The 22,883-nt window shown below is 38.6% G+C and overlaps 1 protein-coding gene across 2 annotated transcripts in view; it reads left to right on the top strand.

The window, feature by feature from the left end:
- The first annotated feature begins 1,435 nt into the window (after positions 1 to 1,435).
- The window catches only part of LOC137978809 (uncharacterized), a 22,691-nt gene continuing 1,243 nt past the window's right edge, over positions 1,436 to 22,883 (top strand). Inside the window, exons 1-18 of one of the 2 annotated variants that reach the window (XM_068825895.1) lie at positions 1,436 to 2,148; positions 2,225 to 2,482; positions 2,691 to 2,805; positions 7,147 to 7,272; positions 8,920 to 8,984; positions 9,071 to 9,182; positions 10,828 to 11,009; positions 11,085 to 11,144; positions 11,936 to 12,022; positions 12,909 to 13,088; positions 13,927 to 14,018; positions 14,820 to 15,337; positions 16,446 to 16,489; positions 16,748 to 16,859; positions 17,612 to 17,654; positions 19,614 to 19,835; positions 21,554 to 21,611; positions 21,812 to 22,883. The exon at positions 21,812 to 22,883 is cut by the window's right edge and continues 1,239 nt beyond it. In XM_068825895.1, the coding sequence (XP_068681996.1) occupies positions 2,077 to 2,148; positions 2,225 to 2,482; positions 2,691 to 2,805; positions 7,147 to 7,272; positions 8,920 to 8,984; positions 9,071 to 9,182; positions 10,828 to 11,009; positions 11,085 to 11,144; positions 11,936 to 12,022; positions 12,909 to 13,088; positions 13,927 to 14,018; positions 14,820 to 15,337; positions 16,446 to 16,489; positions 16,748 to 16,859; positions 17,612 to 17,654; positions 19,614 to 19,835; positions 21,554 to 21,611; positions 21,812 to 21,961 (2,496 nt within the window). In that variant the 5' untranslated portion in view covers positions 1,436 to 2,076 and the 3' untranslated portion in view covers positions 21,962 to 22,883. Of the gene's footprint in view, positions 2,149 to 2,224; positions 2,483 to 2,690; positions 2,806 to 5,877; positions 6,043 to 7,146; positions 7,273 to 8,919; positions 8,985 to 9,070; positions 9,183 to 10,827; positions 11,010 to 11,084; positions 11,145 to 11,935; positions 12,023 to 12,908; positions 13,089 to 13,926; positions 14,019 to 14,819; positions 15,338 to 16,445; positions 16,490 to 16,747; positions 16,860 to 17,611; positions 17,655 to 19,613; positions 19,836 to 21,553; positions 21,612 to 21,811 lie in introns of those variants that run through there. The other variant, XM_068825896.1, reaches the window with a different exon arrangement.

Raw genomic sequence — 22,883 nt, 5'->3', positions numbered from 1 at the left:
AATCCAGGGCCGCATTTTGTACAGCGGCTTTTCTTTTTAATGAATATATCTTTGAATATTATGTATTTGGTATGTATCTGTATATGTTATGTATTTTAGCATCAAATGTAATGTCTGGAAGACATTAGCTCCTGTAGTTATTCTGAAATTCGAGATGAAATGCATGCATGCATGTCTGTATGTTAAGTTTAGTAGGGCGCGTGCGCACACTTTGTAATGTGCGATCTTCAGTGCTTACCACATGTCAGATAAAATGACTTTTGCCTTATGTATTTAAGCCATCGAATTCTTACGTTAAATTGACAAGGGCGGTTTGGAGCTGTGAGTAGGCGTGGGATTTGTCTCATATGGTTTAGGGGCCGACATATCCCTCCCTCAATGCCGTACCGGGAGGCAAGGTCGGTAGCAGAAAGCAGCGAAGGGCCAACTGCGTCCAAAAGCGATCGCACGGGTCGAAATCCCGGGATGACTCGTTTGGTACGACGCTCCAGCGCCGGTGTCTGGAGGTACTGCGTTTTTCTGTCTTGTTGAAAAATCCCGTCAGCGCATGCTTAAATGTTCTGGCTCTCCGTGACGTAGCATACCAAAAACAGATGCTGGTCTTTACAAGGAATCACTGACATTTTATTTGATTCCACAGACATAAACGTAACGTAAGAACCGTACGTGTCTGGCCTTTTCGAGACAGAGGTCAGAGATAGTTTCATGCAGACTGGGACGCCTAAAATGCTTTGTTGTAGACATGGCGGTTCACGAGTGAAGTTGTCTCTCTGGCCTTTCTGTGGACGAATTCCAGGACCTACCGATACAATTTGGGCAAGTTTTGAAACATAAAAACTTCAATGGATGGTGTGGTTTTTTTGGTGGTATTACCCCATAGTGATGAACAATACAATAATTTGCTGAAGGCGGGTGAATTTACAACAATGATTCCCGGGGGCCCGGGCAGTGATCAACCTTTGCTTATCAAACCATAGGCAGCCGAAGTTTGCTTCACTAGGGGCAGCGATTGAGAATTTAAACGCGTTATAACACTCTGTATGGGAATAAAATACCGTTGATTATGAAGCCTAAAAAATGCTCAATTTAACGTTCATTCAATAAAATGAACAAAACTGACTCACCTCTTGTGTATACATTTTTGTGCGTTTTGGAGCTTATTTTACCGTTTCGGGAATTCCGTGTTTTCACTACTTTACAGTGAATTCCCGAAACGGTAAAATAAGCTCCAAAACGCACGAGAATACACCAGAGGTGAGTCAGTTTTATTTATTTTATATAATGCTCGTTAAATTGAGCATTTTTTGGGCTTTATAATCGACGGTATTTTATTTCCCATACAAAGTCTTATAACGCGTTTCAATTCTCAACGGCTGCCTTAACCTGCGATCAGGCTCTATTTTAGTTTCGCGTGGTACGTAATGTGGAGTTGGCGAAACGAAAACATAAGAGAACATATTGGCGATGCTAAAAATGGGCCTGATCGTAGGACAAAGGCTACCCATACATTTCGAGGTTACTTGAGTTACATCTTTGTTGTACGTTAGATTTCTGAAAGACGATATCGCTACAGTCTTCTTTCTTTTTCTTTTTTTTTGAAATTTCACTATCGAGGGAATTTTGCGGAAGATGAACAACTGATAGTAATACTTGTAATCCTTGGAGATGAATAACAAACGCAAAGTGCAAATCACGCGATCTTGCGTTAATGTATTGAATATACAAAACTAATTCAAATGGCTTTAAGAGCATGTATTAACGAGTGAAAGAAAAGCAGGTTGTAGATTTATCGACAAACTCTCCGGCGTAAGATACCAAAGCGTAATTATATGAATCCTGAAACAAATAGGTCAAGGAAAAGTAAAAAAGACAACACAAACAGGTTAATGAAGTGATAATCAATTGGCGAGGGGTTTAGCCAATGGGATTGTGGCAAAAGACCGTGACTGAAATTGACACACACGTCAAAAGCAGCACTAATTTCACACCGATTCACCATTTTGATTTGAGGCAGTTGAAATCATGCCTTTGAACATAATGGGGCCTTTAAATGCTTGGAATTAACATTAAATCAAAATGACAGATGCGAAGCAAGTTCGTGGACATTCGAGGAAGCTAAAGATCGGAGTTGGCGGGCAGCAACCGGTTGTGAGTACAATCTTGAAAGTTGATGAACCGGACAGTTTCGATGTGCTATAAACTGTGCTTTTTAATTTATCCCCAGCAAAGTTGGAATAGTGATGTCGAATTACAGCCGACAAGTTCTCAGGGGAAGGTCACAGCTGCTCAAAACACGGATTTAAGTTTACCCGAAAGTCTGCGGCATCCTGTAGCACAAAAAGCTGGAGTGGCATCCAAGCAGGCTTTCACGGCAACGAACGCAAGAAGCAAAAGAGATGCTTCTGCCTTTCCGGCATTTCATAACAAGAATGCGCCCGTGAAAGTCTCGGTAACTGGTGAATGGGCATTAAAGGAATGTCAGGTGATCAATTATAACTTTATTCAAAGTTCAAGTAACGCTCAAATATTTCTCCGTCAAAGTCTATCGATCTGTGTTTAAACGTAATTGGTCGCACGTAAAATGAGCGGTGATAAAATCACGTCCTTAATCTTGATCACTAAGTAGCAAGTCTAAGATTGCTTATGTTTTAATAACAAAAACCATTCTACGTATTCTGGTTTGTTCAAAGGATCACACATCTTGGGCAAATCAGCTGCTTAAGAGAGGAAAGCGAAGGCTTATTTCTGACATCCGCCGTTCTGTGGGCGATGGACAGACCTTGGTTTATCTATTGGAAACGCTTGGTAAGATCGTCGATCATGATATTAATTCCCCACTTGTACATGTACCTTGACGTACTTATGCGAGTCTATCAACTTAACAATAAAACAAAACAATATGAAGTTGCAAGGATCTGTATGCGAACTCTTGGAAAAAAAAAAAACAGCAGCGTTAAAAGTCTCAACGTTATTTGCAGGAAATATTGATTTCGAAATTTGGAATTTGGATTTTGCGGTTTTTAAAATTTCCACATGGATAAGAGGCACTTCAGATATTGGAAGTGCTTGATTTCACCTTTTTCCATTACAGAAAGATGATTGTTTTGTCGTTGTTTCTGTGTTTGTCTTATGTGTCATCGGTTAGAATTTCCTAATATTTTGCTGTCGGTCTGTACAAATTTTTGACCTTGATATTCTGTTAGGCAAAAATAAGTATTTGAGGCCACAGGGCTTAGTCATTATAAATGATATCTTATCACTTTTTGATAATATATTGTTTTTCTGAATTGAGCAAGTATGCAAAGGGAGGATTTCGTCTTTAGTGTCTGCTATTTGCCTTGCGAAACCGGGACTTTGACTTTTGTGGAAGACTTCTTGACGTTGTGGTATAATATCTTCTAAAAAACTGATAGAAACGTTAATTACTAGAACTACATGTACTATTCCCATTTATAAAATAATTAGGATAATACGCACACTCTCACTGGTCAACAGCTGTCTTTAGATGAGAGTATGGAAACAGGGCTGCGACATCACACAAATTTTGATTGGTTATGTAGTCAGACATGCGTTTTGATTGGCTGGTGGGAAATATGAGCGTGTATCAAGAAAATCTGCATTTTCCTTCATTGGTCAAATTATCTTTGAGCAATATTTTATATAAGCAATAGAGGACTTTTTTCCATGTTTCCATAGTCTCATCTAAACACTCGGGGAAGTTGGGAGAATTCTCGACAGTTATGCAAACCCTCGACTGTGTCCCGGGTTTGCATAACTGTCTCGAATTCTCCCAACTCCCCCTCGTGTTTGGATGAGGCTATAGAAACATGGAAAACGTCCTCCAATGCTTGAACATTGTACCTGGCATTTTCACTGACTAAGCTAATTTTGGACAGGGTTTTTAAGTTCAGTTCTGGCCATAAAATGCTGTTTCACATATCATTTTCCAAAATCGACTTTCCTAGCATCCAAAATATTTTAACTTTAACAAACTATATTTAAGCCAGAAACTCTGGCTCTTTAGAGTGAGTCTGCCTAAATTTGTATGAAAATCAATCTCAAACTGGCTTCACAGGTCTGTAAATGGAAATTTATACAAATATATAAGAAGGGCATGAACTGTTCCAGATCCTGGGGTTTAGGGTTAGGCCTTTGAGAGGCAGGTTGGATAGTTTCTTCAGTAGCCGCATTTGCATTAGCAGTAGCAACAGGAGAAGTAAAACAGAAACGTATTGGGATAAGACTGAGTTGTTCAAGGAAAATTTGGGCAAGTGATCTGCTGTCTGAACTATACAACTCAAAATCAAATCACTGACTATTATAATATTAATGATTATGATAAGCCAGGCTAAATATGAGCCGAATGTGACAGTTAAGTATAAACTGTAGGTTATTACTTTTGCTAAACCATAAGGTCATTTAGATTAGTTTCCAATTAATTCAGGCCAATCATCCCTTTTCAGTTTTGACAAAATTAAGGAAAGAATCAGCAAGCAAAAAATTCATGATTGTTAAGCAAATTCTACTTATCAGTACAAATGAAATGTATGGAGATTGGAATGGAGAATACGCATAATGAAATTATAGGGCTTATTAATTTAAGAAGTTAAGGATCAAATTGGGGCCGCTGATCAATAGTCTTATCCTTATCCCAGTATTTTGAGTATTTTGAGTATTTTGCAACAGTTAGAACATTTATATAGTTGTACGTATTATGTATATTGATTAACAATTATTTGCCGAATATTATAAGAATAATAAATATAATTTAACTGTTGAAAAAGCCCAAACCCATTAGAAATGCTAACAGTTAAGCCTAAATATTGTTTTAGGCCTAATTACTAAGGCCTAAGGCTAGCATTTCTAAGGGGTTTGGGCTTTTTCAACAGTTACGTTATAACCTCAGTCTGCATTTTACACTGACCGATTGGAGAACAAGGGAACATGGGTAATTTGAACTGAGGAACAGGAGAACAAAGACAAAATATCTTAGGGCTGATTTACACGGTACGATTTTTGTCGCATGCGACAACGGCTTACGACAGGCCCATGACATGACTTATGATTGTTGTGTATGTCCGAAAAATGTCGTAGCATTTTAAAACATGTTTTAAAATGCTGCGACAATTGTAACTCATGTTGTAGGCCTGTCGTGAGCTTGTCGCAAGCGACAAAAATCGCACCGTGTAAATCGGCCCTTAGGGGAAAAGGGAACATGAACCATTTTAGGGATCAAAAAGCTGAGAACAAGTTTGGAAGTACAATCGTAATTTCAGGAACAAGGAAACAATCTTTTTTAGAAAAGGGAACCTTAGGGACGGTCTCCCATATAAACACTGATTTGTCAACTGGTTTACGAGCAACAGATTCTTCAGGTTCAGTGGCAAATAAAGAGAACATACATCTATAATGCTCATCCAGAATCTGTCTACAGCAGATATGGTTTACGTGAATTAGTTTTGTTATGAAAATTTGTGAATTTTAAATATGCGAAAATTAGTTGTTAAGCAAACATGGCATTGAAGTTTTATGTAAACATGATTAAAGATTGTGGCATTCTTTTTATTAGGATCACAATCTCTTTGATCAGCTTTAATGAAATCTAGAGCATTACGTAAGACTAAAAAGGTCTTAATGCATGTATTCCCCGAAAAAAAATGTAAAGATTTGTTTATTTTAAAAGCATATTTTCGGTTGTTTTCTCTGATTTCTCTTTGCTTCATGAATGTATAATTTCTTCAAATTGACTGACTCCACTCCTCTGTCAATAGACTCTTTAAGGTTATGGTATTACTTATTAACTATTGGCATTGTATAATAAAGTCATTGATGCATAACACAGCAAGTTTGGAAGTTTTTTCATCAAAACCAACAAGGTGGCCTTGTTGTTATGCTCTTTCAATTGGAATCATGATTGATCATGCACAGAAATTTAAAGGAACCACCAACTCTTTGTGACATTTTGAGCTACAAGTCTGTTGGTAAAGCAATGTTTGGGATGCTGTGAAACCAGGAACATGCTAAAATGGCAGAAACGAAAAAGTAGATAAGTTGCTTCTGTTATGTGATGCAAATGCTTGTATTTGTGGATGTTTCTTAATACTCCAACTTGTTTGTTGCTTATTATCCACCTCAGCTCCATTAGTACTGAGAAAATGAGATTTTGTCATCTATTTTCACATTTTACTCTACTGAGAATTTTAAAATTGTGATGAATTATCGTGCTTTGCATTTGGTTTTAATTAGGCTGCTGCTTTTGTGATCTAACATAACATTTACATGTAACTCTGTCAGTGTAGTGTCTACTAGTCTAAGAGCACTTCACTTTGTCATGAACTTAAAACAGGATCTCTCACTTAGTGACTTACTTATGCATTGTGTAGTAATAACTAACACCTACAGTATGAGAGCAAGCTCAGGCACCATGCATAGTCAAAACAATTTTCTCAGGATAAAGCATTGATGAGAAAAATGAGCCAACAAATGAGAATTTATTTTTCATATTAGCAAATTCTTTCAATTTAACAGAGAATCATTAAAATGTTCTGTCATTTGTTTGTTTGAACTTGAAAATTTTGCAAGTTGGCAAGTGCTGCTCTCACCTTTAACTTTGGATTCAATGGTACCCTCTGCTTCTTTTCCCCTTTTTTTCTTGCAATTTTTTAATACTGGAAACAGAATGCCCCAACCAGGACCTTGTAAGTAAGATTAAGAAGTACATGTAGCTGTACCTGCAGGTACAAAACATATGTCACGACACGTCACAGGTCACTGTTTTACCGATACAGCTCGAGAATTTTACATGTAAGTATTCATTGAAGCCAACCTTAGGCTTGATAAGCCTAAACAAAAGTTGAAGTAGATGGAGAAAAATTTCAAGTAGCTGGTGAAAATTGCTTTCCTTGCCAAGCCAGCCCCAAAAAATGCATTTACATTTTCACTGCCCAAGGTTAATTACCCTAGGCCTAAGGTTAAGCTTTTATGAATGTTTGGGTAAAACAGTGACAGCTGTGACCTGTGTTTTGTCCCTCCTGTAATGCCGTATCAACATGTTTGCAATACTGTATGAACTGTAATTTAATATTCATTACAAGTTTATATCAGTTAGGTTTTAGCTAGTTGGATTTTTTTACATCATTTTTTCAGCTGGTCAGAAGATTGCAGGTGTGTATACACGCCCTGTTACAAGGGCACAAAAGTTGGAGAATCTACAGCTATGTATGAGTTTCATGGGAAACAGAAATGTCAACCTTCAGGGAATCTATGTTGGAGGTGGGTTGACTGTTTGCTTAAATCCTTTTTTCCCTCAGACTGACTAACTGCTGCCTCTGATGCCACTTCCAGAGGTGGACCAAAGATCTGGAATTCTATGGTCCCAGATATGAGAAATTTACCAAAATCACCTTTTTGTGAAAGGTTAAAGGAAACCCTCTTTACATTCTTATCAAAATTGGATGACTGTTTTGAAATCACTGAGATCATTACACACATCTTATTCGATGATATAACATAATACACAGAGATATTTTGCCAGTTGTGTAGTATTTTTCCGAGCCCCGCGGAGGCGAGGGAAAATACAAGCAATGAACAAAATGTTCGAAAGTATTATAATTATGTTAAACCATCGAATAAGATATTTATCATTCCACTCCAAAAAAGGTGTTATTTTGCTTTAATTAATTTTATTTGCTAACAGTGTTTAAAAATATGTGTAATACGTGTTGTTTTAAAGTTATCTTAATTATTTTGCCGGTAAATCAGTTGGTAGTCTGATGCTAAATAATTTATTAGTATTTTTCTAAAGTTTCTAACATACATTGTACTGTAGTTACTGTATGATTACCCTAATCAATTGTAATTTACCCTAATCAATTGTAATTTTCTATAATTATGCGGTTGGAAGTTATTTTCTCCTTGTTAGCACTATAAGTGTGACTAAATGTACATCTTACTCGATGGTTTAACATAATGTGCACAGATATTATTCTGATATTTTGCAAGTTGCATAGTAAATGTCCATGAGTATTAATTATATGTTAAACCATCGAGTAAGAGATTTATTATTCCACAACAAAAAATGATGTTACTTTGCTTCAATTTTATTTGGTAAGAGTGTTTTTGAGAAAATACATAATCATTCTGTCCTTCAGGGCACATGCGAATGATGTAAACAGCGCAAAAAGGCAGCCAAATATCGTTTATTTGATTGGATAAACAAAATGATGAGTGACAAGCAAAGACAAGCTAAATTCTCAGGCCTTGCATCATGTTGAAAACAATTTCTTTCGTTGAAAAACTCCCATTCCGTCCATATTTGCTCTGTTCTAAACCGGTCAAACCAAGGACACTACAGTGTACATAATACTGTCTCATATTTTGTGCATTCTCCTGACCAAATATGGTAAAATGGCATAATAGTGGAATAATAAATATTGTTGTTATTATTTGATTTGGATATTCTAGGGGCTTGAAACTCTCCTTGTTCTTGAAAAATTAAACCTTTGGTCAAAAATGCTCCCAGAATGCTTTAAAGCAGCATCTCCACAAATGTTCATTTTTCATTGTACAGTAGGTGGGGTAGGGTGGAAATGTGGGGTTTTGGTTTTACCATAATACACTCTGGTGACAATTTCTTTGACCCCATCTTAAGTCTGTAAATTTTCTGGACCTGCCCCACTAGCTTTCGTATAATTGTTTTTTTTTTACCCTAATTGAACTAATTTGATTCCGTTGCTCTGCTACTTGTCTTAGACCCTGCACCCCAAAAATTTGAGTAAAACTTGAGCACACAAAAGTTCTCATTTTTGCTCCAAAATCTAAACCTGCATTGAGGGTCTAAAGCTCTTTCTCACTGTATCAGAAAAAAAGTGCTAGAACATTCTTATCAAATCAATACTAATAATGTTTTAATTTCACAAGACCTAATGGATGGCAATATGAAGTCTGTATTGAATCTTTGCCGGAATGTCAGAGCACACTTTAAGGTAGGCCTCAGTACTCATCTGACTGTGGACATCTTTCTTTTGAGGTCCTTTATTCTATAAACAAGCATTCCTCTCTGCTTTTGCAGGGTGAAGGTTGGATGTTACCAGATGGACCAAGGCCCAGTTCATCAGGATCGAACAAGGAAGATGATTACAAACTTATAAATGGCTCAGTGCCACATCCTGCATCACATAACGGTAGGTGGCGTTTAACAAAGAGAAAGTGATTCAGGGTTGTGTGTACTCTTATTGACAATGATATTCATCATCACAGTGGTCAAAATAATGTGGACTCACTCAGCTGCACCTTGTGAGTCCACAACGTTTTGACCACTGCAATGATGAATATCGTTGTCGATAAGAGTGCAGACAATGCTGAACCACTTTCAATTTGTTTTTTACCACAATATTCAACGCCAAAGAAAGATTTTATTCCAGAGCGTCACCAAAATCATGACACAGACAAAGAAAAGGGCGTTGTCTATAACTTTCTCGCAATATGATTGGTTTATTTCCCAAAATGGACGTTCTTGATTGGCTATTACATTGCTTGACAAAATGGCGTGAGCATGAGGCATACAGTATTGCCCAGACTCTTATCGACAACAGCAAATTAGCCAATCAGATTGCAAGATTACAAGCAATTGTGGTGAGTGTGGAACTAAGAAGGGCTGTTGTTTATGACTAATGTTTTGACAATCTACTGTAAGCGAGAATCATCTTCAGAGTTTGGTTGATTGTAACCAGCTTAAAATACAACTTGGCAGAAGCCCTGACCTACCTCCCTTTCTCTCTTTCCTTCTCTAAACGCGATAAATACATGTTTAACACCCAAGTTACCAGTGGAGGGTAGGTGCCCAAGAAGCCCGGGGGCTGCAACTGCAGTCACATCCCCAAGGCGCTAGAACACCCGACTGGCCTGCCCAACCCACAACCAAGCCACAAGCCCCTGGCGCCAGGCCCCCCTCAGGCACCCGTCACACTTGAGCCAGATAGGTCAGTGGAAAGAAAATAAAATAAATAAATAAATAAATAAATAAATAAAATATAAAAAAAGAATAAAAAGGGGGGGGGGGGGAGGATAGGGAGGGAATGCCAAGAAACACTAAACTACTAATTCAACTCACAACGCCATGCCAACAGAGCAACAAACAGGCTGCAAACACATGGGACAACAACGCATGCACTAACCAGGAATACCGCTGGACAATGTCAGCCCCAGGGCTCCCACAACCTTAAGACTGCTGCAAACGCCTGCAAAAACGCTACTGACCAGACTGGCTCCCGCTACAGAACGCACCAAAACGCTGAACAACGCTACCAGACGGCCAAGACACTAACAACCGCCTGCAAAACACTACTGACCAGACTAGCTCCTAGACGTTAACTATGTTAAATTTCATTTAACTATATGTAACATGCATCTCATGTCAATAGCCAAGAGGCCAAAGGCAAGAGGGTGCATTACAGTGTCTTTTTAGATTTTGGGAGTGGACAATTATTGCCTATTAGTAAGTACTTCTCCTGTCTTGTCCCTGATCTCATGATCACTTTCTTTCATTAGCATATAAAGGTCACTTTTTTGGGATAGGTCAAAAATCTACCACAAGGTTATACTGTAACGGTACATGTATGACGATACCATCAACATTCATTTTACATTGTACATTTGGGTGAAGGAATGACATCCACAAAAAATAATTTTTTTGTTTGAAAAGTTAGAGCAGATCATCTGACCTTGGCTCCAAACAGTCCCTGACGTTCATATTAAGTACACTACAAGATCTGCAAAATTCCATTCTTCTGCAATTCCGTCAAATAACCTATCATTTTGTTGTTTTAGGGTATGATATTGAGACACGCCCACATGGTAGCAGCTCAGGCTACCACTCAGATGATGCTTCACCGACACAGAAGGCTAAATCCCCTTCTTTGCCAGAGTTCCACATGCCAGGCATGCTTGGTGGACGTGAGAGTCCTTTCCCATTGGGAAAAGTTGTACACCCAAAGGATGTGATCATAACGGTACAGTAACATTGAGGCATAAATGTGCAAATAAGTCACTGAGAATAATTTTCTGTATTACTAATTTTTTTATAGACTCGGACAGAGTTGGACAAGCGAGGAGTTCTTCAAACGGCTGAAAATTCATCGTCACTGGTAAAGCACTTTTAAAACAATGTGCATATAATTATATAGTATACTCCAGGTTGAAGTCATATTCAATTATTGACATCTGGTTTGTATGTGCCTGGGCTCCTACAGATGATAAATAATGAATAATTATGTACTCTCGTGATTGAAATGACAGCTAGTACATGTATTTGCTCGGAGTCAAATTTTTTTCCAATGCACATGCTTGGACCGGTGACTCGTAGTTGTCCGGCTATGCATTGTAATGGAAATATGGCCTATCTCGAAGTGCTGTGGATTCACAGTAAACGGTGGCATTAGGTTCACTTAAGGACGGTGCGTACTATTCTTATTGTGCATACGTTGTGTGCATCTCAAGATACTCAAGTCTCCTATCGGTGATGCTCACTAATACAGGGATATTTTTGCGCGGTTTAAACTATCCGGATAAAGTAGATCTTAGTAAGTAGTCTTGGTATCCAAAAAGAAAATTGGGGGTAACCATGCATTTTTGAGAGATAATTAAGCTTCAATTTGAGAAAGAACGCCATACATTGCTTTGCATTTTAAAGCTTTTTACAAATATTATTCATCAATTATCTTTGAAAAATGCGTGGTTACCCCCAATTTTCTTTTTGGATTTCAATGACACTTGTCAAGATCTACATTTCCTGCATAATCATAAACCTGAGAAAAAATACCTTTGAATTAGTAGGCACTGTCCTTAATTGAAACACATGACATTTGTGTTAAACATCCATATCTGTGTGATTATACATTGTGCACTTTGCCATTTTGATCACATCCTTGTCCCGTAGATTCGGACCCCCAATGGAACGATATCACTTGAAGAAAGATTAAGATCATTGTTGAATTCACCGAATCCTGGAGGACACAATGAAGAGGTAAAAAAATGTCAAAAAAAGACGGATCATGTGGTAATAAAAATGCTTTGTTATGAAGGATAAGTAGCAGTGATACCTTACATGTAAGTAACCGACAGACCAATACAATACAATACAATACAATACAATAAAATACTTTATTAATTCTCCCGAGGGGCTTTTCAGAATTAATTTACAATATGAATATAAAATTATGACTAAGACTACTGATATAAACTATAATAACATACATTTTCTTGATATAAAAGTAACGACTTAAAATTACTCCTTATAATAAAAACTAACAATGTAATAATATACTATAGTTGTATGCTTTACGAATTTTACAAAATCGATTGATGGTCCCTTCTATAGAGAAAGATAGAGATTCTACTTAAGAACGGTGGCAGCAAGTGGTAAATTAAAAAAAAAAACTTAGGTATGAACTGAGTGGAAAAAAGTCATTTGAAGCGTTCATCTAAGGGCATGTTATAAGACAATTAGACAAAGATATTTACTTCTCTCTCGGAAAGTCAAATTCGTAGTTTTATGATTCTTTGTTGTGTCTAAGGCCGTTTTAGTGCAGCTTTGCTCGAATTGTCGAGTAGTAATGAAATGTTAATGTTCCGTGTATGCTAACCTCGTCATAAACGTGTTCTTACTTTTTCTCCCTTCCTAGCCCACCCCCAAAGAACAGGCTCACCATGTAATTTATTCATTGGTTTTCGTCGGATGTAACATGACAGAGTTGTATCTAAGTAACGTTTTCTCAATCGTGCGGCTCGAAGATGTTTGGGGCAGTGTTGCTCACCTTCTCCACTCTTCTTGGCCTCGTTTTTCTGCTCGTTTCTTTGGTCGAAATGTGCAGCAGATTGATCTTTCAGATGATACTTTTTACCATAAACAGGAAACAGAAGAAGAGCTGCTGATTCCACCACCACCGAGACCGCCAACTTTTGATGACGACGACGACGTGGAGCGAAGGCTTCAATCACTGTTGGATGTCGCTGAAGAGGATAAACCTGATGGGAAGCTCAACCAAAAGGACTTCAGCGGGTTGAAAGATCTAGACAGAATTGGCTATGTGGTATTAGAACGGAGTTGGTTTTTTTGTTTTGTAATAGTAATCAGTTATTTTGAGTACCGGTATGGCAATTAAGACTTTAATTTGCAGACCGGATGTGTGAATGAGTACAAAATTAGTGTATTTTTTGTCTTATTGTTAGTGGAGCAACAGGTTAGGCATTTTTGTTCGACAGACCTTAAGCACGCGACGTTTTTGAGCGGCAGACGGCAACCGGAAGTGAGCTGTTTTCCCTTTTAACTTGTTTTGTCACTACCACCGTTATATTGCTAAGTATCTTTCCTCCATTAGAGATGATTGGGCAAAAAATCTGAGAGACACGACTGTCCTGACATGCGAAATGTTCATTTCCGGTTACTGTCCGCGGCTCAAAAACGTCGCGTGCTTAAATTCCTTATTTGTGAGGTCGCGAGTGTTTCATACGTCAAAATGTTTCGAAATTTGTATGCTCTTGAAGCTCAAACCACTTGCGAAACGTTTACAGTAGCTTGTCGACACTTGTCTGATTTACAGTAGCATCAACCTAACGGTAGTGGGGAGATTGAAATTTGCGTTCTTCTAAATTTCAAAGAAACTTGTTAGATTTTAGTTCTTTTCACTGATGCTTTGATGAAAAGCTGCAGCTTGCCGTTTCTCGTAAACGAGAAGGTTTAATCTCTCAAATAAGTTAGAGCTCAAGAGAAGCTGAGAGCTTATGGGCAAATTAGGCACAGGTGTTTGTTGGAAAGATAAAAATTATGCGTAATTGACATAATTCGTCTTTTGTTTGTTTGTTTGTTTGATTGGTTTGTTGTTGTTGTTTTTCTTTATATTAAAACTGTGTGTTTTTACTGTTCTTTAGCCAAGTCACCCATCTCAAAAGATGCGGAATGTTCAGAAGGGGCGATCCCAAGGAAGAACAAACAGCTTCACAGGAAATGTAAAACCATCAAGGTGTGTACATTTGTGTGGACTCTGGTTCAAAGATTTTTCGGCTCGAGGCCTTCGTCTGTGCATCGGTTTTTTCGCAATGCCAGAATTTTTGCTTCAATCAAACTGTGTAATTCACCCAATGGCTTAAGTGGCCAAGGAAGCGCCGGCCCCTTCCCACCATCCTTTGTGGCAGAGAGCAATCATTGTTATATCCAGCAAGGATGTCATTATCATCACCTTCGATTTATATGTACATGTACGTGAAATATGCCTTATTTCTCGTATATACTGGGGATTTCAAGGATCAGCAACGTCGGCTAAACGGTCGCTTGATATTCTCTTGCGCTATTGTAGCTGTTTTGTGTCTCGTTTACTTTGTACACTGTAGTATTATATGACTGGTTTTATGGAAACTGTCGAAACCGTAATGCACTGAATACGGCAAGTAAGAAGGACTTAATAAATGCATGCTACACGTGCTTGTCAATTGTTCTTGGTTATTTATTATGACCATTTTTTGTGGCTTTGTTATTCAGAGGCACGTGACCTTGAAGCGTGCAACTTGCAACTCTTTTCCTTGGAACAAAGTTGGGGATCTTTAGGACACCAATTTTATGCCCAAATATGGACAAAAATAAGATCGAAGCTGCACGCGCGTGAAAATGCGTGAGCTACGTTATATCCAAATAGGGAAATTTTAAAAACTAGAAAAAACCCCCAGCTCTGAACCAGAGTTAAACGCTTTAAGGTCATGCATGAGCTTCTGGTCATTGCATTTGCTGTTGCCATTAGGTCAACTCTGTCTTGTAAATTCTTCTCCAGAGGAGCTAAACTACCTCAAGCACCTCAGAGCAGACGCAGCAGACTGGACTCAGATTCATCAGCTCGTTCACCCGTACCACGTCGCAAACTTGCAACAGCAGCTCCACAAGACCCACTGACTGCACAACCTCAGACCTCTGTCTCTCAAAAGTCTTCTAAGGAGACCCGAAGTGGAAGCTTTCATAGCGAGAGCAGTGGAACAAGGAAAGTCGTAAAAGGAGAAGGAACACCTCCACAGCGATTCGAACGAGCAAGTTCTCATGCTGATTTCCTCAAACAAGTTGCTGACAAGTTAGCGGACAGGTCTTCGACGTCGACACCAGCTTCCGGTTCGGATTCGGTGACCCCCGCGGAAACGCCGATGCTTCCGACACTGTCGCCCGCGTCATCTGTTGCTACATTTGTGTTTGTCAGTACTTCAGATTCGTCGTCTGGTTTGAGCTCTGATGATGATGATGATTATCGGTCGCGTCGACGCAGAAGCGGAAGTGGAACGCCTGGGAGTCGAAGGGATAGAGGTACCGCCAAAGCTATGTGTGATGTCGATTATTAAGTGTGATGTCGATTACTGCGTGGAGGAAAGGAAAGGAAAGGAACTTTATTCAAGTGTCTAGTCGTTCTATCGCTGGAGCACTAATTGGGAACCCTGTAAACTAAAATTAACAATTAACGAAACTTAAGTCAAATGTTGGTTTTTGAGGAGAGGGGAAACCGGAGTACCTGGGGATAAACCTCTCAGTGCAGAGTAGAGAATCAACAAACTCAACCCACATATGACGCCGAGTCTGGGAATCGAACCCAGGCCACATTGGTGGGAGGCGAGTGCTCTCACCACTGCGCTATCCCTGCACCATCACTGCGCCATCACTGCGCTATCCCTGCACCATCACTGCGCCATCACTGCGCCATCACTGCACCATCACTGCGTTATCACTGCGCCATCACTGCGCCATCCCTGCACCATCACTGCGCCATCACTGCGCCATCACTGCACCATCACTGCGCCATCACTGCACCATCACTGCGCCATCCCTGCACTCCAAGACGACAGCGATTGAAAAAACATCCTCCTTGCTTGGGTTCTCTTTTATGTTTAGATTGTTTTCAACAGTCTGTGTTTGATTCGTAATAACTTTGGGCAAGACGTATAAATTTATCAACGGGTTCCTGTTTCCCTGATTAAAAACTCGTAGATCAGTCGTAGTGAAGGAGTAGTTTCTAAAGAAACTGTGGTGCTGCGTCGGTGGGGAAGTAGTATACAAAAATTTGGTTTTATCAACGGAGTTGATAATGTAAATTGGCCACCGTACAGAGATTCTAAAAGCTGACGTTTCGAGCGTTAGCCCTTCGTCAGAGCGAAGGGCTCTGACGAAGGGCTAACGCTCGAAACGTCAGCTTTTAGAATCTCTGTACGGTGGCCAATTTACATTATCAACTCCGTTGATAAAACCAAAAAATTTTGGATCAGTCGTAGTGATTGATACATTCATGCATGTGCCCCGAATGTTGTTTAGAAGAGTAAAGTTATCTCTTATCCGTTTTAAAACAGTAATTTCTACCGATTAACAGCGACTGTGAATGAATGAGGAGTATTATTCTTACTCATTTCCAAATTTTCCTCCTTAGGAAAGGGAAAGAAGTCCCAGGATTTACAAAGCATACGGAAGCAGGTAAATAGAAAGTTTAGCGCTCTGGCTCAAAAATTGACAGAGTTTTATAGGTGAACGGGCAATAAAAAGGTTAGCATTTTGAATCACTTTTTTATACGATTGTGTTCTTGGAAAAGTAACTGGATTCCATTGATTGAAGTAATATCAAATATAGATGCCGTGTCTGTTCTCTGACAGTGCAGTTTGATTTTAGAGAAGTATTTTAATCGTAAATCGTCAGTTAAAATGCATTTTGGGTCTTTGTTTATTTCAACATAGCTTGAAACTCTGGAAGGGATGTATGGTGAGATCTTATCTACCATGGAAGTTGGCTCCAAGGATTCTAAAAACTCGAAGGAAAGAAACAGTCAACGTGCGGCGGATATCAGAGGTTTGTTCTGATTTCCAAGTGTGCACTTGTTTTGGAAAAAGAAACTTTTTGCGAGTTTTCTCACACGCTCTGTGTAATTGCCCAATATATTGTAAAAGTGGAAAGTGAACATTAATCAGGTTCCTCTCTTTGAGAAAATACGAACTCAGTCGTTTTTTTTTAATTCTAAAGCAAATCAGGCGGGTTTTTTTCGTTTTTCCAAACGCAGGTTTTTCAATATAGAAGCTTCCATCATCAGATCTGAAAAACAGGATGCGATTGGTTTTTTACGTGAAGGATTCAAAGGGGTTGTTTGTGGTCAGCGAGATATGGCTGTGAAGCTAGAACTAAGAATGTTTGCCCACGTTGGTTATTGAAATTCTTTCACTGATTTCGCAATACTTTGGTTGAAAAAAATGCATCCTCGGGCTATTTTTGGAACGGAATTTCCCATAGAAACGCAGTCTAATTCGGTAACGTTTTGGCCCAAAGCCGTCAACCCTGTCGGTGGGTTGAAGTTTCTTTGGTAATTCTCAGAGTAGCCCGAGTTAAACGTTTTCCAGCATCCCTTTTATTTTAGAAATCAAATGTAAGTTGAAAAAGCGCACCATTTTGTAAGCAGCGCCTGTTAAGGCAAAAGTGGTGGTTCAGTTTGACTGTTCAAGGTTTATTATTGATGCTTACGTATGCTTTCTCTGGAATAATGCAAAAGGTGGGGCATGTTTTCTTATATTTGTTTGTTTATTTACTTATTTTCTTACCAATGTTCTCAGCAAGCCTGGCAGCCTATAAGAAACAGAGGAACAAAGATATCAAGTAAGACGGTATTTCAAATAATTATCGAGATATGATTAGTTTACTCTATAAAGCGGATGAGTTGAAGTAATTTGGTTTTACATCACTACGCTTAGTGATTGGTTAAAAACTTCGCGGAAGAGTCTCAACCAATCACCGGCTTTCGTGCGTTTTCCAGCTCTTGGCGCCGGTTGAAGACCCACATACACGCCGAGTCTGGGAATAGAACCCAGGCCACATTGGTGGCTTCGCCTTATGAGCTATTGACCCGTGGCCCTTGAGGGCGAAGGGTCTAATTTTTGTAGTATCACCCAACTAGTCGGACAGAAAAGGCAATAATAAAGTTAGCAAATGCAAATAGAAAATATATTTATTTGGCAATAAAACGAAAGAAAGCGTCACGCTTTTCGCTACGCGAGGACTATTACTAATAGTCCTCTAGTAGCGTAGCCAATCAAAATGCAGGATTTGCATTAGTCCACTAGTTGGGTGATACTAAATAATGGTTAGTTCCTTCGATTTAAAGCTTTAATTTCCATTAAAATCTGAGTAACAAGATTATGTAATTAGCGCAGCTGCGAAAGCGCTTGCCTTCAACGAAGATGCCTTTGGTATCGTTTTGTGTTTCATAGGTTGAATTTCTTCGTTCTTTAATCTGGTCCGAAGGAGATTTTTTTCCTTCGGTTACTGCGCTTTTCGCTTCTCATAAAAAATAAACATTTGATTTGATTTAATCTTCTTTAATTTCTTTGATTTGAATTGATTTACGAAAAGCGATATCCAACGAAGACGCAGCATTAACTGGTATTTAAGTAATAGAGGACGTTTTCTGGGTTTTCATAGCCTCATCTAAACACAAGGGAGAGTTGGGAGAATTCGAGACATTTATGCAAACCCTCGACTGCGTCTCGGGTTTGCATAACTGTCGAGAATTCTCCCAACTCCCCCGAGTGTTTAGATGTGGGTATGGAAACACGGAAAAAGTCCTCTATTCCTTTTATAAAATATTCCTCAAAGATAATTCGACAAATGAAGGAAAGTGCAGTTTTTTTACTTCTTGATTGAAACAGATTTTCTTGATAAACGCTCACATTTCCTACCAGCCAATCAACGCGCGTCTGACTACATAACCAATCGAAATTCGTGTGATGTCACATCCGTGTTTCCATACTCTCATCTAAACACAGCTGTTGACCAATGAAAGTGCGCGTACTCTCCTAATTATTTTATAAATACATATAGCCGTAAATGCAGATACAGTATTATTAGTATTGTCTACCTGAATTATAGATACGTTTCATGAGATTGTCTGCGGGTACAATATTCGCATGCGATTGTATGGGGATTTCATCATCCTTGGAAATACCCTTACAGATATCTCGCTTATTTCATTTATCAGTATCATTTATTAGAAGATTCCTGTCTATAGCTAATGATTGTTTAATCTTAGTTGTTCTCAATTTCTGACCCCGCCACCTAGAATCATGCTGAGGATTCAAGCCAATTAATGACGAAGAAAAAAATATTATTGACCCAATATTAATTATCAAATTTGTACCTTTGAAGATTTGGACCACGCTCTGGCATGTTGTCGTCAGGGATTCGTGTTGTTGTTACGTGTGCACTATTTTCCTGTTTCTACCACCCACGGTTTCTTTAGTTCTTGATAACGTCAGGTACTCGAATTTCGTTGCTTTGTCCACTTGTTCTTTGATGGTTGAATGTAAGACGCACCACAAATTTTCCAGACAAAAAATGTGATGTTACAGTGACCTTTTCTCATCAATTGACGCGTGATGTTCGCTTTTGACCGACTCGCGACGGTTGAGGAGTGTGCATGAGAGGGTCGTTACATTTATTTGTAGTTGTACTTAATATACTTGAATATTACTTAATGTCCTAAAGCGTCGCGTGTTTAGATCTTCCTCGAGGTTGAACCCTTAGTATTAAGTAAAGAAGTCCGATTGTATTTTGAAACAGGGCCGTGAACAAACGATTTGGACGATTGGAATCTCATGTTGTAACATTAGCAAGAAGCGTGGCACATCTTTCATCAGAATTACGATCCCAAGCGTCAATAAGCCAAGATATGGATGACATGAGAAAACAAGTTCATGTGCAAGAGTACGGAGCCGATCATGTGGATCACCTTGACAAGGAAAACACAGTGCTTCAAACGCGACGAGTAAAGAAACTTAGGAGGTGTGTGTAAATTGTCCAAGGCTGCAGCGGGGTCATTCCTGGTAGCTCTTAGGTCTGTGTTCATAAGGATTAAATGAAAGGAAGACTTTCCTGAGGAGCACTTCAGGACTCATGGTCTCAAAAATATTTTAAAATGTGTTAGAAGTATATGAAATGGGCTTACCATCTTCTCTGTCAGTGACATTAGCAAATCTATCTACATTAATTAAAGGATCATTAATCTACATGTAAAGAAAGTCTAGAAGGAGATTAAAACGGCTTCTAAATGACAGCTCTACCTTAAATCTTAGTTTTGGGAAGCTGTGAGGTAAGTGATACAAAGCTGATAGAGGTTGCTTTTAATAATTTGTTTGCTAATATTTGGAATGAACGGGCAAGTAATATTCTTCAAATTATCAACTCGATCCGTGGGTTTCTCCAAACTGTCCCTCTGCAATTGTGGAAATTAAAAATGACATTTACGGCCTGAATCCCAAATAACAAACTCTTGTAGTTTTCGAATTTAAATTTCTAAAAATGGCAGAGCATGTTATATCAAAAGCCACTTGAAGTAATATTCAATTTCCTCCTTTAAATGGATGTGTTCCAATTAGTATTATCATCGCTAAAACAAATATCTGGGTTTTTTAAAACGAAAGTGTCAAAAAACACGCTAAAAAGATATCGTTCAATTTTTTTTATCACCATTTAATAATGTGGGGGTTAGTTAATTCTTAGGGAAAATCGAAAAAAGTTTTTTGAAAAACTCTCCTGTTCCTAGCAGTTAAGTTTCCATGGAAACCAACCCACTGACCACCTCATGGACAATACAGAACGCAACCAATAACCACAAATTCTCTTGCTGAGTAATTTGTGGAGTTAATAATAGCTCAGAAACACTTTATTTCTTCCTTCAAACGGCCGCCGGTTTGTACTTTTGGGACAGTAATTTTGTGCCTAAAGGATTTCTGTTACGTTGCTCGACACTTCTAGATTTATGTAGTAGATATATATGTATATATATCATGCATAATCGCTGCATACGATTGATATTTTCGTGCTGCAAAGAAAGAAACGCACAAGAGCGAGGAACCAGCTGAACTCTGTTCAGTTTTTCCTGGTAGTGGAAGAGGCACGCAAACGAATCAATCTCTACGAACCTTGAGTTGCTCAAAGAAGAAGCCATGGCTCACTTTTTCTGTGTGAAGCCGTCAGTGAAAGGCGCCAAAACTGACAACGTTCTTGTCTTTGCATGCGGAAAATTTTCCTTTGCGGCCAGTGGTTGGTCATACCGTATTCCTTTTTCAAAAAGCGCCCGACCTCTCAAACTGCCCTAATTTTGTTACGAATCACTGGTCATTTGAACATTTATTGTGGTATAAATCTCAGTAACGCATGTACGATAAATATCTCTTATATGTTTTGGTTTGTAGTATCTCTACGAACAACTAGTGGAAATACTGGGCGATACTACACACCAAAACATCTTAAAAGCTATTTATTATCCAACCTTTTTGCATTAAATTTTAAGCAAATGAATTATTAACAACCCAGAACGTGTGGGTGACAGATTTGTGCGTGACAAGCGCTAGTCAAACCAGTTCTCTTCTGTACAATAACTAAGTGTACAAAATAACTAACTGTACGATATCGTGGAATATTTGTACTCTTTTCGTGCGCTCTTGTGCAATAAATAATACAGTTGGATAATAATAACACTTACCTCCTGTTTTTTACAGTTTCTTTGGTGAAGACCCACCTCTCCTGGCCATCTTTCTCAAGAAACTGGGATACGAGGTAATATTGTCAGCTTTGATTTCTTTACTCTCTCGTGGTTGGCTAAAACGTCTCGTGCCATACCGTCTTTCACCCATTTGTGACTCGTTTTCCTTCTCTTTTTGCCAGTTGTAAGTTCTTGTTTTGGCTTGTTGTGATTGGTTCATTTTCTACTGATTGCGACACTACATGTTTTGATCGTATGCTTCAACATTCAACAGAGATTTGCAGATAACTTCGAGGCAGAGCAAGTGGGGATATTGGAACTTTCATACATGACGGAGGAAAGACTACAGAGTTTGGGGATTCCACTTGGCCCAAGATTAAGGATTATGGAAGAGGTTAAGAAACTAGCCTCGCATCTTATTTAATTTTCACTTTTGCAGTTTGCTAGTTGTGTATTTTTTATCACGTTTAAGCAAAGCAATTCAACCCACTCGACATTCTCTCATTCTCTTATTTTAAACGTATGAAATAGAGGTTGGTCAGTCAATTTAAAGGGGCACTGTCATGCTAAAGTTTGCTGTTTTTAGGGGAAAACTGGATAAAAATCTAAATTAGTACTTAAGCTCACACGTTCAACATTCCTGACAAGTCACTGGGAAGATATGAAATATATTTATGGTACAAAGGGCTATTTGTATTTAATTTTTGGCGACTCTCTGAAGACGTGAAAAACTAGCCGGTTTGACTAAAATTGCGTGACACTGCCCTTTTAAACCCTGTAGCTCAATCTCATTACTACTTTTAATGACTTAGAGAGGTTTATATAATCAAGCTTGTAAATAGGAGTATTTATATTATTGCTATATATAGTTTTATACCTTGCAGACAACTGTAAATTTCAATTATTTTGAATTTAGCTTGTTGGAGAAATTTGAGTTGCAATTTAGCCCAACAAGAGCTTTTCATTATTCAAAGGTTTTTTTTACATGTTTAAAGTAAAGCTATAACGAAACTTTTGCTACTATCCCCAAAATACCAGTGCTCGAGACTAACGGTAGCCAACTAGCCACAGGCTAGTGAAATTTCAGTTTTGGCTGGTAGATTTTGAGCTTTCACTAGCCATTGTGGTTAGTAAATATTGTGAAGCAGTGTAGTTCTGGACGAAAACAAATATGAAAATTACTTCATATATATATGGCAAAAGGAGAGAACACAAACTAACAAAAACAGAGACTGTGAGCGGATTTCGTCAAAAAAAAAAAAAGCAAGAAGAAACCAATGCGGATGAGGGATAACAGTTTCCCCGTGCCCCGTTACGAACGATTAATCACGTGTGAAGTCCCGCGG

This window comes from Montipora foliosa, chromosome 12, assembly GCF_036669935.1.
Source record: "Montipora foliosa isolate CH-2021 chromosome 12, ASM3666993v2, whole genome shotgun sequence".
Classification (NCBI taxonomy): domain Eukaryota; kingdom Metazoa; phylum Cnidaria; class Anthozoa; order Scleractinia; family Acroporidae; genus Montipora; species Montipora foliosa.
Note: the sequence above shows the minus strand (reverse complement) of the source record. Positions and strands in the feature narration are given on the sequence as shown.